This window comes from Haemaphysalis longicornis, unplaced genomic scaffold (assembly GCF_048455015.1).
Source record: "Haemaphysalis longicornis isolate Haplotype H1 unplaced genomic scaffold, Haemaphysalis longicornis Haplotype H1 scaffold_3, whole genome shotgun sequence".
In the NCBI taxonomy this organism is placed as follows: Eukaryota; Metazoa; Arthropoda; class Arachnida; order Ixodida; family Ixodidae; genus Haemaphysalis; species Haemaphysalis longicornis.
The window spans coordinates 102,857,975-102,873,956 of record NW_027526335.1 but is presented as its reverse complement, the minus strand read 5'-3'; the positions used below and the strand labels follow the sequence as shown (position 1 = coordinate 102,873,956).

Here is a 15,982-nt window from a genome sequence, read left to right as displayed (position 1 = left end):
GACCCTGAACACTGGGCACTGAACAATGGGTTAAAAAATTGCCGAAGCCACGACTCCAGTACCTGACATTTACAACGTAATAAATATCTGTGAAGACAAAAAAAAAAAAAAGAACACGAAGCTAAGCGTTTCGAGAAAATTCTCCAGAAAAAAATGCCGCTATCCGGCATTGAACCGCCCGACAAGGATCCAATACCGGCTATTACTTGTATAGTCCACACACTGCATCTGTTCATCTGTTCCCAAAAAAATCAGTTTGCATTAGCTTTATAGACAAACAAACAAAAAATTTGTGGCACGATGAGGTCCTCTTGAAAACTGGAGGTTATTCATCTCGAATAAAAACATACGTGATTGGCTTCAAAGCTCTTACCTTTACCAATAAAGCCCTCGCAAGTGATAAAGCACTCGCAAGAGCTACGCTGTGATATCCCGACAACGTAGGGCGGTGTAAGCAGCTGCATTGTAAAAAAAAAAAAAAAAAAGAGCGCCGCATGCTCTTATCACAAAACAATAAAATCTGCTTTCAAGTACCGTGCGCGGGCTGAATCTCAACATTTCTCGCAGCGGACAACTTTCTATGAGCAACGTTTACCTTAAGTGCACTCACAGGAGATGTTCCTTCCTTGCATACGAGGATGCATTAATCAATCCCCGTGAGCGTAGAGTTTGTGAAGCACCCACCTCATCAATATCAGCGCTGGCAGAAGCATGTTTAAATGCTCAGAGCATAAATATCTGCTTCGCAAAAGTTTCAGAGAGTTGTCTGCTTGTCGCAGAGGGTGGCCTCATACACCGCCAAGCTCGCACGTGTATGACCCCCTTGCGGCATGATAGCATATTGCCGTGTGAAACACCATTCTCCAATTTTATAAAGCGGTTTGCGCGAGGGTCAGCGATGGCTTTTGCGATCACATGAGCTGTAGAACTTTGGCACACTGCATCTTAAATGGATGGTCGGCGCTTTCCCGATTTTAAACGAGGCAGAATTCGTATTAGTCACTCTCCCCCCTCCCAAAAAAAATGGAATTATAAAACTTTACGGCACCGCAGCGTAATCGATCCTACCTTCTCGATCAAGAAATGAACCACCCAAAAGAACGATTTTCATCAGTACACTCGCGATTTTGTTCTGCGCCACGTGTCCTCATAATGGTTTTCTATCAGCCGTTGTTCCTGTACTTTGCTGTTGTTTCTCAATACTACAAAAAAAAGCTCCCCCTAATCTAACGTGCTCAAACAAAATGATCGTATAATGAACAGAGGTGGTCGTTCTTGGTGCCATTACCATCGGCGTCTTGAAGAGTAAAAATTTAAAGAAAAATAGGCCGATTCTTAAACTCTCTAAGAATGTGGAGGGGAAAGCCTACTAGGCCCTTCAAATGATCTGCTCTTGAACGTACTATTGAAGCTTGCGGCTGCATCCGCCACTAATCCGACCCCTGGACAGCTTACGTCTGCTTACTCGCCATAAACACCAGACCCCCCATCCGTTGGCACTTCTACCGCTCGAGACGGCTCGTATCACATTTGCGGAAGCAGCCTACCTTACTGCGGTGCTGCTGCTTCCCTCTCCGGGCCCAAGCTGTGTCGACCTTTCTCAGATCCCTCCTCCGATACTCCTCCCACACATCTGCTCCTCTTTCCAGGAAGGCGATCCCCGGCTCTCGCTCGCTGTGATCAAAACCTTTTTTGTACCGCCGACTTTCTGCACCTCACAACGCGTGTGCTTGAACCCGAAAAGTGTGCCGCCGTTGCCTTCACTGGGCGTGATGTATCCCAGAAATACCAGAAATACCATACGCCCACAACCATAAATTTCTTGGAGTAACATTACATCAATCACTATCTTGGGCCGCCCATATTCGCCGCTTCAGAGAACCCGTGCACTCAGTTTTGCCCCATTTTCCGGATGATCGCAGGAAAAACATGGGGCTGCTCAGCGCCTTTACTATTGCGACTTTATGAGGCACTTTTTCTTGGCTTTCTGTGCTGCAGCCTACTAGCCCTGATTGATTTCTCAAAGACAAACTTCAGAGCGCTAGAGAGTGCACAGGCTCAAATTCAACGCATCTGCTTTTGCCTTCAAATGAGTACATCTACGGATAGAGCTCTCTGCGAAGCACGGTGCATGCCAGCCCAAACACTCCTCTCTCAAGAGCTCCTTCACACCAGCCTCCGTAATGTAACCCGGTGTGCTGACCATCCTCTAGTACAGGTGTTTTCCTGTCATGTGCAAAGCCTCCTACCGGCCAACTTTCAAATCCCAAGCAAGCCTGCCTTTCCGCCATGGAAGTTTTCACCGTGGGATAGATGCGTCACCATACCAGGTATAAGCACAAAATCATCTCTGCCTGAGCCGGCCTTGCGGTACTTAATGCTGGAGCACATCAACTCACGTTATCCTGGCCGCGTTCAGGTATTTACAGACGACCCCGTGACGTCTTACACGCCATCTATTGGAGTGTAAATTTCATCGGTGGGACTAACTGTAAAATATAATTGCGCCACAGGACGTCGTCCACCGTCACTGAGTTAACTGCTATTAGGGCGGGAGTCCTTCACATCACCAATAGTCTCGCTCGGCAATGGGTGATATTTGTCGACTCACGGCCTGTCTTACAAGCACTGAAGAAGACCGCTGGAGCCAACTTGTGCGTGAGTTTAACGCATTGCACGCACTTGGACTATGAGACGGGAACCGAATCTCGCTTCAGTAACTGCCAGGTCATTATGACATTTAGGGTAACGTCGTCTCTGACGCAGCAGCAAAAGAGGCGCACAATCTGCTTGTGTCTGTTGGAACCCCCTATCCCAGACAAAACGGGGGATGGAAACTGCAGCTGTCAGCTTGGCAGGACCCTGTTAGGATACCCTTGCATCTGCATTCAGTTGACCCTCAGTGCAATTTCCAGTTTCCGTGAGGCCTACCAAAGTAAACTGACGGTGTCCTTCACCGACTACGTCTGAACGTTGCCTTCACTCGCAGTTTTCTGTTCAAGATAGGCTGTGTGGACTCGCCATTGTGCTCCGTGTGCTCTTTGAAAGAAGACATACGGCATGGTACTTCCCGCAGCATGCAACTCAACGCGATACAGCGAAAAGAACTCTTGTGCGACTGCTATGCGGAAACTCTCTAAAACTGCATTCCTTTCTTCATCCGTGGCAAAATCATGTTGATGCGGCGGAGGGACCCAAGGTTGTTCTGACTTTTTTGTCAGACTCTGGATTATCCGAGGTTCTTTAACATTCAGGTATACTCATATTTTTTCTTGTAATGCTACGTTGTCAACTGATTCCATGTTCTTCTTCCTTTTATTCATTGTTACTGCGTACTTTTTCCTCATTTCTTTTTTTTTTTTTTTTGCGCCTGACTATGTTCACTCCATCTCAAGTAACAAGCTCCGCTGTTTGTGGGGCTAACCTCTTAGCTATTCTTTAAAGCTTTCTCTCTCTCTCTCTCTCTCTCTCTCTCTCTCTCTCTCTCTCTCTCTCTCTCTCTCTCTCTCTCTCTCTGAACCAAGAAGATCTACCGCTTTTATGATTAGGCATATGTCTACGAATAAAAAAAAAAACACTGCTAAATGGAATGGCGCTGGCGTCAACTAACGGCACAGCAGTAGCCAGCGGACAAGGGCTTCTGGGTGGCGCACCCTCGAATTCACTGCCAAGGCGTCCGCCAATTAAGTTCGATGGCAGAGCCCACAGTACCGAGATTTGTGTTCGACGACACGTCGGCCCAAGAGCGCAGAATTGAAGCCTAATGCCTTTGCACTCAAACCACAGTAAAACGCTTCGGTGTCCTTGGACTTTAAGCCTTCAAGTAAACGTTAATTTGATCGTTTACAGTAGCAGCTAACGTAATCACCATGTTAGAGCCAATCCGATGAGAAAACGAACCTAGTTGGGTTTCCCGGTTAGCGACGTCGCCGTCACACGCAATGAGCACAACGTGCCCTCAATGCACCACAGCTCGCGTTTTCGTTTACAGAAGCCCCAACTATTCAGTGAATATTCAACTGATGAGGCTGACGAACTGCCGTATATCACACTTCAGTCCTAAGCTAACGGTATCAAACCAGAGGCGGCCATTTTTCCGCCGAAATCCCCAGCCAACAAGACCAATGGTACGTATTGCGGAGTGTTAAGGGCCCATGCGGCGGAAATACGTCGTTTACCTTGTGCATAAAATCCCGTATGGCGCTGCCCAAACAGGTGGCGTTCGAGTATACGGGGGGGGTTCAGCCTCTTGGGCAGCGTGAAGGGGTACGATGACGTCAGCGCTAGGGTATAACACTCGCAGCGCAAGCTCACTCTTAATGAATGTGTAACGAATGCGCTGTCGTATATCAGTGCCAGACGCACTACAGTCTTCCTCATCGCCGAATGCGCTTACTCCATGGGTTCAACGCTTAAAGGCGAAGCTAAAGCGTCCATTAATTTTTAAATCTCATCTGTATCTGAGCTCTCCCCATTATACGGAAAAGGTCAGTGCATGTACTTGTGACGTAATAGAAATCCTTGCTTACGGGACTGCGTTTCGTGTCTGCCGATGACGAGGCCGTCCTCTGTTGTCCACGAAGACACGCTGAGATACTGCCGTTGGGTACTGGGCACGTGGCAGCGGAACAGCGCCGTGTTTCCTCGTGGCACGTAGTCGTCGTGCACGTGGGCCTCGAACTCTTCCAGGATGACTGCGGAAAAGAAAGACGAAATGGAAGAGAGGGGTGCGTCAGGTTTTGTTACAGAGCTCATCTGCTTACGCTTTTGCTGAAGATGTCTACCTGCTCGGGGCTATCTAATAATCTTTTAACTGAGACGATCCACACTTGTCCCCCAAAAGTAAAGAACTTAAAATAACCACCGTTAAGGCCTCCTGGTGTGCTTGAAATTACATCAATATGCACAACAATGCCTATTTTAGGGATGAAATCAACGAACAAAATGAAGCCCGAATAGAGGACGGCACATGACCCGGTTCCTTTACAGTCTCTGACCTTGGGTCCTCATTATGCGTCAAAGCCCAATATAAATATTTTAGAAACGTGATTGATTGATTGATTGATTGATTGATTGATTGATTGATTGATTGATTGATTGATTGATTGATTGATTGATTGATTGATTGATTGATTGATTGATTGATTGATTGATTGATTGACACTCTGCAGGAACACCGCCCATGTAATCCTTGTAACTTCCTCCGTGCTTCAACCAGCTTGTGAGAAACAGTGTAGATCGGTATAGCAGACATTCCGTTATTTAACCTCGAAAAAGAGAAACCAAACAAACAAGCAGAGGCAAGGACAATACCACTGAGTGCACGGTCCCGTTTCACAGCGAGTTTTTCAGCTGCGTGTTTCTCACTAAATTGTTGCGAGACTGTTGGAAATGAATCCGCTTTGGAACAGATGAGACCCCGAACTTATTTATAAATAAGCTCTTCATTTAAACAAGGTTGATGCGCTGCTATACTACTACGGTTTAATGTAAACCCCCTTTTAAATTCTCTCTTTTGCCCCGCGAACCGGACAAATAGAGCTCAAATCCAACTGCGTGTCCGCAATTGGCTAAGAAACTTCCATGAGGACCCTATTCCGTACCTCGTTAATTCGGTTGAAAGCAGAGCGTTAGCATGACAGCTGAAACCATGGCTCAGAGAAACCTTTACTTTAAACTGCGCTTTTATGCATCGAATCTGCCCCTCCAATTGGATAATTATTTCAGGAGGATTAGGAATTAGGTACTACAATTTCGGAATTTTTGATGCACATACGTCGAATTTATTCCACTGGTTGTGGAACGGTTACTGTGAAAGGGATCGTATGGTGCTGTTCCTCGCCCACGACTACTTCAGGAGCGGTATACCAGCAATAATTGCAGCAAGCCTTGCGCTTTAAAGCAGCCATGAAGAGAAAATGCAAGTTGGTTTTATTCGAAAGATTTCGTGTTTTATAGTGCCCCCAGCGCTTGTCCGGATATAAACGGTGCTTTATTCACTGAGAAATTAAACAATTTAGGTTAAAATTTTGATTTTCCTGCTCAATCGTGAGTTTTCGTGGTCCCAAATGACATCACAGGAACCGACCGCTCTGCAGCCTAGAGTACCTTCATTCACGCATCCGCCGTACAGGGTAGAGACACGTATACGCTGGCGCCGCCATTCTCGGTTGCTCGCTCGCCGCCGAAGCAAGTCATTGTGTCAAAACCGCGCTAAAATTATCGCCGCAACGCGGTTTACTGAAGAAGTTTGAATCATATTGTCTGTTTCGCGTTGCTAGGTCTCGTGGGAAACGAAAAGAATAACGCGTTGAGCCCGTTGGCCCAATTGAGGCGGCACGGGACCGTTCAAAGGTTGTCTCCACCCTGTACGGCGGTGTTGGTTTGTTCCCGCGTTTCTTTACGTTCCGTAACCTAGATGGCGCCACCATACCGTGGCAAGCGTTTGGTTTGTTTTTGCGCGCATTTAAAGGAGCCATGAAGAGAAAACACAAGTTTGGTTCATTCAAAAGATTGTGTCGTTAGAATCATACTGACACCACTTTTAACGTAAACTTCGATCAAATAAGCTACATAATTAGGAAAAACGGGAATGGTCATGCGACCCACCAGCTTATTTCCCGCAACAGAACCTGTGATGTCACATGGGCTAAGCTCTGCGATTGGCGGAGGCTGGCAGAAGCAGACGCAAATTAGGTAGAGCTTACAAACTAGACGAACGAGCGATTTGCGCTTAAATTTAGGGCACATTCTTTACAAAGCAATAAGAATGATGGGACAAACAGTGGAAGTTACGAAAGTACATGTAAACATATAAGTACTGATGCGTTCTGCTGTTCGTACTGCGCACAGCATGCTTTGGTTTAGCTGCACAGCACTACGGGGCTTGGGGTTGTCTCAGACGACACTGGCCGATTGACGCAAGCAACGGTGTCTTACGTGACCCCATTTGTCGAGCGAGCACTGTTTCAGGGAACGAATATTTTCTCCCAGAACAAAAACAAGCCAGGTTTAAATGCGGGCAAAAACAAACCGAACGCTTGCCACGGTATGGTGGCGCCATCTAGGTTACGGAACGTAAAGAAACGCGGGAACAAACCAACACCGCTGTACAGGGTGGAGACAACCTTTGAACGGTCCCGTGCCGCCGCAATTGGGCCAACGGGTTCAACGCGTTATTCTTTTCGTTTCCCACGAGACCTAGCAACGCGAAACAGACAATATGATTCAAACGTCTTCAGTAAACCGCGTTGCGGCGATAATTTTAGCGCGGTTTTGACACAATGACTTGCTTCGGCGGCGAGCGAGCAACCGAACATGGCGGCGCCAGCGTTACGTGTCTCTACCCTGTACGGCGGATGCGTGAATGAAGGTACTCTAGGCTGCAGAGCGGTCGTTTCCCGTGATGTCACTTGGGACCACGAAAACGCACGATTGAGCGGGAAAATCAAAATTTTAACCTAAATTGTTTAATTTCTCAGTGAATAAAGCACCGTTTGTATCCGGACAAGCGCTGGGGGCACTATAAAACACGAAATCTTTCGAATAAAACCAACTTGCATTTTCTCTTCATGGCTCCTTTAAACCTGGCTTGTTTTTGTTCTGGGAGAAAATATTCGTTCCCTGAAACAGTGCTCGCTCGACAAATGCGGTCACGTAAGACGCCGTTGCTTGCGTCAATCGTCCAGTGTCGTCTGAGACAACCCCAAGCCCCGTAGTGATGTGCAGCTAAACCAAGCATGCTGTGCGCAGTACGAACAGCAGAACGCATCAGTACTTCTATGTTTACATGTGCTTTCGTAACTTCCACTGTTTGCCCCATCATTCTTATTGCTTTGTAAAGAATGTGCCCTAAATTTAAGCTCAAATCGCTCGTTCGTCTAGTTTGTAAGCTCTACCTAATTTGCGTCTGCTTCTGCCAGCCTCCGCCAATCGCAGAGCTTAGCTCATGTGACATCATAGGTTCTGTTGCGGGAAATGAGCTGGTGGGTCGCATGACCATTCCCGTTTTTCCTAATTATGTAGCTTATTTGAGCGAAGTTTACGTAAAAGTGGTGTCAGTATGATTCTAACGAGACAATCTTTTGAATGAACCAAACTTGTGTTTTCTCTTCATGGCTCCTTTAAACGGGAGGCTTTAAAATTAAACTGGAGCGCTAAAATTTGTTGGTTGAAGGGGGGCGGAATTCAGACCTGTTTAATTTTTTCGCGATTGAAAAAAAAGCATCCACAACCTGCGCAAAGCACTAGCCGCTGCAGAGATAGCTTATGTCTTATCTAGAGTCTTCCAGTTATATACCCCTCATTGTACCTTTTTAACACGTTTTGCAATATGTCACGGAGCAAAAGTTATCAGAACCATTTAAAGATAGGGGTGAATGGTGTTGGACGGAGGTTGTGGAAGCTTAAAGAAATGGGAGCTGGATATCTGTCTCCAAGCAGGTAGGTAGGCCAGATGAATGGACTGGGTTGGCGCGAAGCGCAGACAGCGCTAGACTGCTCTTGCAACAGCGTTCGTGATCAATTTTGAAATGAGCTTGAGGATAGGAGTGTCAAAAGTATGAAGGCTTGTGACAGGGCGGGCAGGGAGCGGGGTGGAGTTGTTGGATCATTTGTATGGGGAGTGAATGTGCGATAAAATGTAAACGGTGTGGGGAAGAACAAGATGAGGTGATAGAGGAGGAGGAAAAGAAAACGTGTTTCTGAAGAAGTCAGGCATTGCAAGAAGTCCTCATTCCAGGACCCCTTGAGTCCGTCCGGCTTCTCGGGCACTCTGCACGAGCCAAAGCTGGTCGTCAGGGTCCGAGCTTGACAGTGCTCTCTCCCAGTGCTCAGGGGAGGGGAAGGACCGGGGGTGGGGGAGTAGGTGGTGCATTGAGGCATTACGTTGGAGTTGACAGAGGAGCATACCAACTTATCAATGTGCTAAGGATGCATTTATTGAGGAAACATTTCGCAGGTCGAAGGATTTCCGGAAGGGACGGGACCCAATACTTTTGTGCTGAAGCATATCCGAAGGAATCTTATCCTGTAAATTACGTTCTCAGTAAGGTTCGTGTTTTGGTGCTAGGGTTAAATTCCTCCGTATTTATCTTTCATATATTCATCAAACTTACAAACCTCTAAGTGACGCCATTACCAACTGGGAACTCGATGACGCCGAAATTATTCAACCTCGAACGTTAGGCGCGTCTGCTCCAGATGCTTTGGCTAGTTCACCGAAAAACTCTGCCTGCCTGCCCGGCCACCAAAGGAACTCTGCCGTGGCTTTTAGATACCCAAAGTGTTAAACTCAAAAGAAACCTGGGCTTACTTTGGACAAAATATAAGTGCATAGCGCACAGTATCAGTGCTCTTTTATTAAACAACACACGCTATATTCGATTTTACCGTAGAAAATATTTAACGGAACGCAATAAAAAATGGCGCAGCTTGCACTAATGGTGCAAGGTTGGGGTAACAGCAGAGAAGCCTGCCCATCTCCCTTTGTCGGATACAAGGTCGTTTCACCTCACATGGATTTCCGAAGTTGCCGCCTTAAGTTCTCCATCACTGGCAGGCCCGAATCGTTTCGTCCGCAGGCTTTCGCACCTCTCCCAAAGTGGACCGCCTTAGCACGCGCTAGAGCCTGCGGCCAAGTCCAAAGCAAACGCGTGCGCTATGAACCCGAAGGAAATTCTGTGCGCCCGGAATGCGATGTAGCTCAATTAGATAGACGCCGGTTTTGTAACGCAACGAATATAGGTTCGATTTCGACCACGGGAAGCGTTGTTTTTAGATGCGAAGCATCTCATGCTCGGGGCTGTGTCCCTCCCTCCCTCCCTCGTTGTCGTTGCCGTTGTCCGCCGTCCGCACTCTACTGCGCATGCGCGTCTCTTCAGCCCCGTCAGCGTTGGGGCTGACGTCAGCGGAGTCCACTATAGAAAGAAATGGTTAGGCGGCGCCCGGTTTCGATCCCACGACTCTCTGGCCCCAACGGGAGGTACGTGGCGCTCTTCCCACTGCGCTACAAATCGAGACGGGAGCATATGCTACGAACGCGCTTTGTGTCCTTGACTCATTCAAACTACGTCAAGAAGCTACTGATACAACGAAGGCACGCGAAGCTGAACGTCAACGGAAACGACGAACTGAAACTAATGGTAACTTCAGTCGACTCCAATAACCCCCCAGGGCCATAGGCCTATTTTTAAATAAAGTCGTTCATTCATTCACCCCATGGCTACTTTGCATACTACTCAGGGTTCCCCTACGGGAAGATGGTGTAATTTCTTTTGTCTTCTTTCGAATTGGCTGCACATGTTATTGTTCCCCGTCTCCCCTCACCTCGCACCCCTCAGCCCTTTGTGGTGGTCCGGTGGTTAGGTTGTCGGTTTCGCTGCGTAAAGGTCCCGAGTTCGACTCCCGGGACCTCCCTAACCACATTTGTTTTTCTTGAGGCTTCAAGGCAGGTGCGACGCACGAAGCTCGGCCAGAACAGTGTCGAGATGCGCAGTAAAAGCGTACTGACCCAACAGATGGAGCGCCAACAGTCTGAACGCGTAAAACTTAAATTGATCGAACCCCCATTGCATTCATCATAAGTGCGAGATGAGGGGAAGAGCGTGATGAGTAGCAGGGGGCAGTATGCTATCGTTTTTCGATAACATTTGCAGCGAAATAAGCAGATACGCGGCCAATTTTTTCGATTGTCAAACCAGATTCATAAACGGACCTTGCCCGATTGTATCCTAGTCATGTTATTCGAGTTCAGTTCACATTCAGCGGCCGTTCATTAAGCGAGCGCCCACTAGCGCTCCGCTATAATCCAAGTACAGGTCAACATCCCCGTACCCCACCACCGCAAACAAGGGCGGCGCTGCATTAGAGGGAGATGCACGATTGGCCCAATGTTTGGAATAGGAGATGGGAGCAAATACGTTAGGGCAAAAGAGCCCGCTGCACTCGAACAGCCCGGCAGAGACGGGCTATTGAGCACGCACCCAAAGACCATCGGTTTTCGCTGCGTCGAGAGTATATCGGAAACCGATTGTACAACGTCCCGACGACGTGTGCCGTACTTGCCGTACCGAGCACTTATTGACTTTGCGATCCCCGAGCGACCTAAATCTCGATTTGCCTCCTCCGCTCGTGGCCTGATGAGCTGTCCCGGGGGACGACGCTGCTGCTCGACGCTCCCATGTCGCTTCCCCCGACGCTTGAGATAAGACCTCCGGTTTCGCTCACCCTTGCTATACTCGGGCCAGTCGTGTGTTTTGTAACACGATATGCCGTGTACTCTTTTCTTTTGCGTGGCCTGAGACACGCGATCATCAAATGGAACATTGCACGGTATTGTCCCTCGAGGGAGCTGGCCGGCATCTATGAAAAGCAACTGTGTGCAGGTGCGGGTAGTGCAGCAGTCACGCATGGGATGTTAGTTTTTTAGGAGGTTTCACGCTCGTATCTGGGGATTTGGGACTGTGTGCTTGAAGTGCCACGAGCACGCGATAGGGTCGCTCACCGTTAGGTTTGATGTAAGTAACGGAGACACGTGTGAGGCGGAGTCAGTGATGCCGGCGAGCAATGCGCACGATTAAAATAGTGTCTCTGCTTAGCTTCCCCTCTTTGACTTGTGGGGGCCATTTGGGGTGTGGTGAAACTTAAAAAGAAGAGCAACAAAGTTTACACGAGCTGTGGGTCACGCTCTTTTTTTAACAGCGAAGCTGTATAGCGAATTGTGATTTTTCGTGTCCGCAGTTAAAAATACCCAGAAATTGCCGAACGTGCGCACGTGAGGGCGGGGCTCGGGGCGACCGCTCGGCAGTTAACAAAGCCAAGAATATGCCGAGCGCTCGTGTGCGCGTGCCTCGCGACAGCCGCCCAGCGTCCCGGGCGCACTTTTGCAAGCCAAGCATACGCACTTGGAAGATTGGCCAAGATTCCCCCTTCATCAAAAAACTCCAGCTTTCGCCGTAATCGTGGCAACATTTGCTCGGAACGAGCAAACGAGCAAGACACGTCATAGCGTACTCCCCTCCAAGGTGATGTTCAATGACTATCACTTCCAAAAAATGAAGGAAGCTCACATTTGTAGAAACAATGGGGAGTAAAGGTCCTTGCGGCAGCTTAGAACAAGCAAATCGGCTGCAATCGTGTACTTGAGCCATCGTGATGGTCGTGATGGTTGAGTGAAGCTTCGCTACCTTCAAGTCTTACGCGTTAGTGGGAGCTTCCTTCATTTTCTGATCAGTTGAAATCAGTAAGATACAAAGAAAATGGTGTAAATATCACGCAAATGCAGCTGTTGCAAAGTTGCAAAGTTAGAGCGACTATATATATATATATATATATATATATATATATATATATATATATATATATATATATATATATATATATATATATATATATATATATATATAGAAAAAGAAGACGACGACGAAGCTAGTAGGAACAGGTCGGATGCGGGGGACCGTGTGGCGCTTGCTATCATCATTAGTGTTTTCCGAATGATGCTGGCCGCTGACATAATAAAGTGGCCCTTTATCGACGTCACCCGCTCCTATGGTTTCAAGAACTGCAACCTCACTAGCCTGTTACAAAAAATTCCCTCGCACCTCCCCGAAGGGAATCGTGCAGAAATGCGAATGCATTGGGTGCACCGATGAGTGTGTTGCGAGTAATGGCGTAATTAATGACGAGAATGTGAACGTAATCATTTATTCATCAGCACCTTTTTGTGTTATCGTTGTACCTGACGGCCACAATCACTGCCTTGTGATCGCTAAAGTGCATGGTCAAAGGGTCTTTGAGAGCGTGACGAGCACACATTTCAGGATCTTCGGCTCGTCGTTGGCGTTTCGCAGCCGCTTCCCGAGCACGAAGTTCCGCATCGGCAGCTCGCTTCAAGCGCATGCGTTCGGCATTACGCGCTCTTCGCTTCGCAGACTTGTCTTCTTCTTCTTCTCCAACCGATGATGATGACGTGGAAGCAACTGCAGTGACGTCACCGCCAGGGAGAGGCGTAATGCTCACGTTGCATTCTGTTACACTTCTTTCTGGTGGTATCGTTGCTGCGAGGGATTCGACTTCACCGACTTCCATCGCTATCAAGGCACCAGTCAGCAAGCAGTAATGGGAAGGTGCGCCGGACGAGGAGGGTACCGGTAGCCGAAACTCACGCTCATCGAAGGAACGCGCCCGTTGACCAGAGACTCGCGGCACGAGGCACACACCAGGTACGACCTGAACGGCGCCAGACGAGGGTTGTCGTCACAGACCGCGATGATGGCGTCACCGTTCTCATCACCTCCTCTTCCAAACTCGTTCCAAAGAACCCGAAGCGCGTTCAAACGACTAGACTCCTTCTTGATGTTCCCGAGCGCGTAACGCGTTCGGCATTACGCGCTCTTCGCTTCGCAGACTTGTCTTCTTCTTCTTCTCCAACCGATGATGATGACGTGGAAGCAACTGCAGTGACGTCACCGCCAGGGAGAGGCGTAATGCTCACGTTGCATTGTGTGAACCCCCGACTAAGAAATGCATTCGCATTTACGACGACGACGACGACGAAGGCAGAACTACGAGGCACGCGCTCACGTGCGCTCGCGCTGGAGGAATGCAGGCGCACGCCGGCCGACGGAGCAAGACAACCCCGGCTAATAAATGCATTTGCATTTAAAAAGCTATCGGTGTCCGTCTGTCCGGGGTCAACAAAAAAGCCTGCGTAATGCCTATATACGCCCTCATCAGTAGTTAAAAAATTAGTTACAGGCTACTGGGACGGAATTCAAGGACGATGTACGTGCCCCTTACTAACTTGCGGCGTGTGCAGAGAAGAATTGAACCTCGGTTTAGTCAATACCAATATCGATAACGCTCGTGAACGACTGGATGACCTCCACCGCCTGATGTGATTTGTCAATGTACGTAACTGGACAGTATCCATTTAGGGGGACTGGCCAATAATTATGGCAGCTGCAATAAAGAAGTTAAAGAAGTTAATACGGGACGCTGTAATTACATAAGATGTTCTTTTCCCAAGCACCAATGATTGGCCGATACCCCTATTGGGTCTGCACCCCTCACCAAGGTACAAGAACAACATCATGACCATCAACACCGTCATCATCATATTCATCCCCATCATTGTCGTCGTCATCATCGGAAGCAGTTCACGGCTTCCCAAGTTTCCCAGCGGTAACTCTAGAGGGGCGATGCCAATTCACACATTCGCCACAGTAGTGTGTGGCGGGTGAAGTGATGGCAGAGTGACCTCATCGCCTCTTCATTGCGACCATACAACGTAGGCGCATCAGCCAAGATTAGTGGCTAGGTATAATGGTGACGGTTCCGGAAGATTTCGGCTTCACGCAAGGTTACCATGATTCCCCAACTCTAAGGGGCTACTAGTAGTAGTACTAAAGAGCTGTACGTAGCAAAATGTTGATGTGATTCCTTAGCCCAGGATCCCAAGTGACGACTCGAGAGTCTCTGCTCTGGATAAGCGGGGGAATCATGCACACATGCTGTTTATTCGCGATTCAGTCTGCACATATACACGCGGACGGGATCGGGCAGTGGCCATGAAGCGATGGTGAGCTTCTCTGAAGCATTGTTTAATAAGTGACAGATATTAGTCCATATTTCTTGTTGGAAGTTTATTTAGGGAAAGCACAGATGGTAAAGAAATTGTGCAATAAAGTGAATGTTGAAAATCACAGATTACCTTTTAACGGAAATTTTTCGCCCGTGAGGTGACGCTTTTATTACTCCTGAGATTTAAAAATAGCGCTTCAGCTACCGGTCACTCGTAGCATCTGAGACGTTTTAGGGTATACAGTAAGGCAAGAGACATATCGGCGGTTGCTAGGGGTCTTAAACTATTTCTATAGGCATTTCACACGATTTGTGGGCATGGCGCAGTGTGGGCCTACAGCGTAGCTTTCTTCGAATGTGTACGGAATACGGAGAGACTTAACAGTGCCCGGAATCTCCCGAATTTATCTTGTGACTGTTTCAGTTCTAAGAGCAAAGCCAGCAATGAAGGAGGTGGTGGGAGAGGGTGGAAGTTATATCATTAAATCCTCTAAACTAGGTGGTGAAGGTGACCGGCAATGGCCCAGGAGATAGCCAACAGAAGGCTACATGGTGTTAATTTGATTACGCGAGCTAATCTGTGGCAGTCAAATATACTTTCGTCTTCAGCGTTTGCTACAGCCAGTATTTGCCCCACGCTTGAACTCTCAGTGGTTGCCAAAGTTTCGAAAAAGGCATGAAGATAGAAATAAATATTACTGAGCGCATAGAGAAACTGATGTGGGAGCGGATAGAGAGCTGTTGAAAAAATTAGCAGTGGCTTAGCTCGGCTATGCCAGGATATACGTAGCGTGAGCAAAGGTTCAGCTAGTTATTCTTAAGTTTTATCGTTCTCTAGGATTAGCTAATTATCCTGTTTACTGCTGCTAAAACAATTTGCAATCCAATCCAGTCCAATCCAATCTAATCCAGTCCAGTCCAGTCCAGTCCAGTCCAGTCGCGGCGGCGGAGACTCCAGCTCGCCGGCTGTGCGCCGTGAGACGTCACTGCTCCTCGCGCATGCGAAGCCACGCGAGCCACGTGAAACTGCTCCAGGAGCCACACGAAACTGCTCAACCTCGGCCAGTGTAGCTAAATCTACAAAACAAAACTCAATGTATGACTTATCAGGTGAACGGAGTGGAGCACAATCTAAGCGTAAGAAAACCGGACTAACTGATGCAGAAACAGGTAAACGAAAAGAAGAGAAAAGATAGGCTTCGTGAGAAAAAAGCAGAAGAGCCAAGTGAAAGTAGTAGTGGAGTGTTAAGTAAAAGACGATGACAAAGCACTAAACGCAAATCCCAGATCAGAAGCTCAGAAAACATCAGAAACATCCAGGTTAGTTAGGAAAAAAATAGCGCAGTACTTACTAACATCAGAGCAAGACATGCCAAAAACACCGGAAAGAATAATCTAGACA

At 47.8% G+C, this 15,982-nt stretch overlaps 1 protein-coding gene across 2 annotated transcripts in view; it reads right to left on the bottom strand.

The window, feature by feature from the left end:
• LOC144174971 (cell adhesion molecule Dscam1-like) overlaps positions 1 to 15,982 on the bottom strand; it is a 706,974-nt gene that overhangs the window by 177,523 nt on the left and 513,469 nt on the right. For both annotated transcript variants that reach the window (XM_077703963.1, XM_077703962.1), the window contains exon 3: positions 4,530 to 4,694. In XM_077703963.1, coding sequence (XP_077560089.1) covers positions 4,530 to 4,694 — 165 coding nt within the window. The remainder of the gene's footprint in view (positions 1 to 4,529; positions 4,695 to 15,982) is intronic.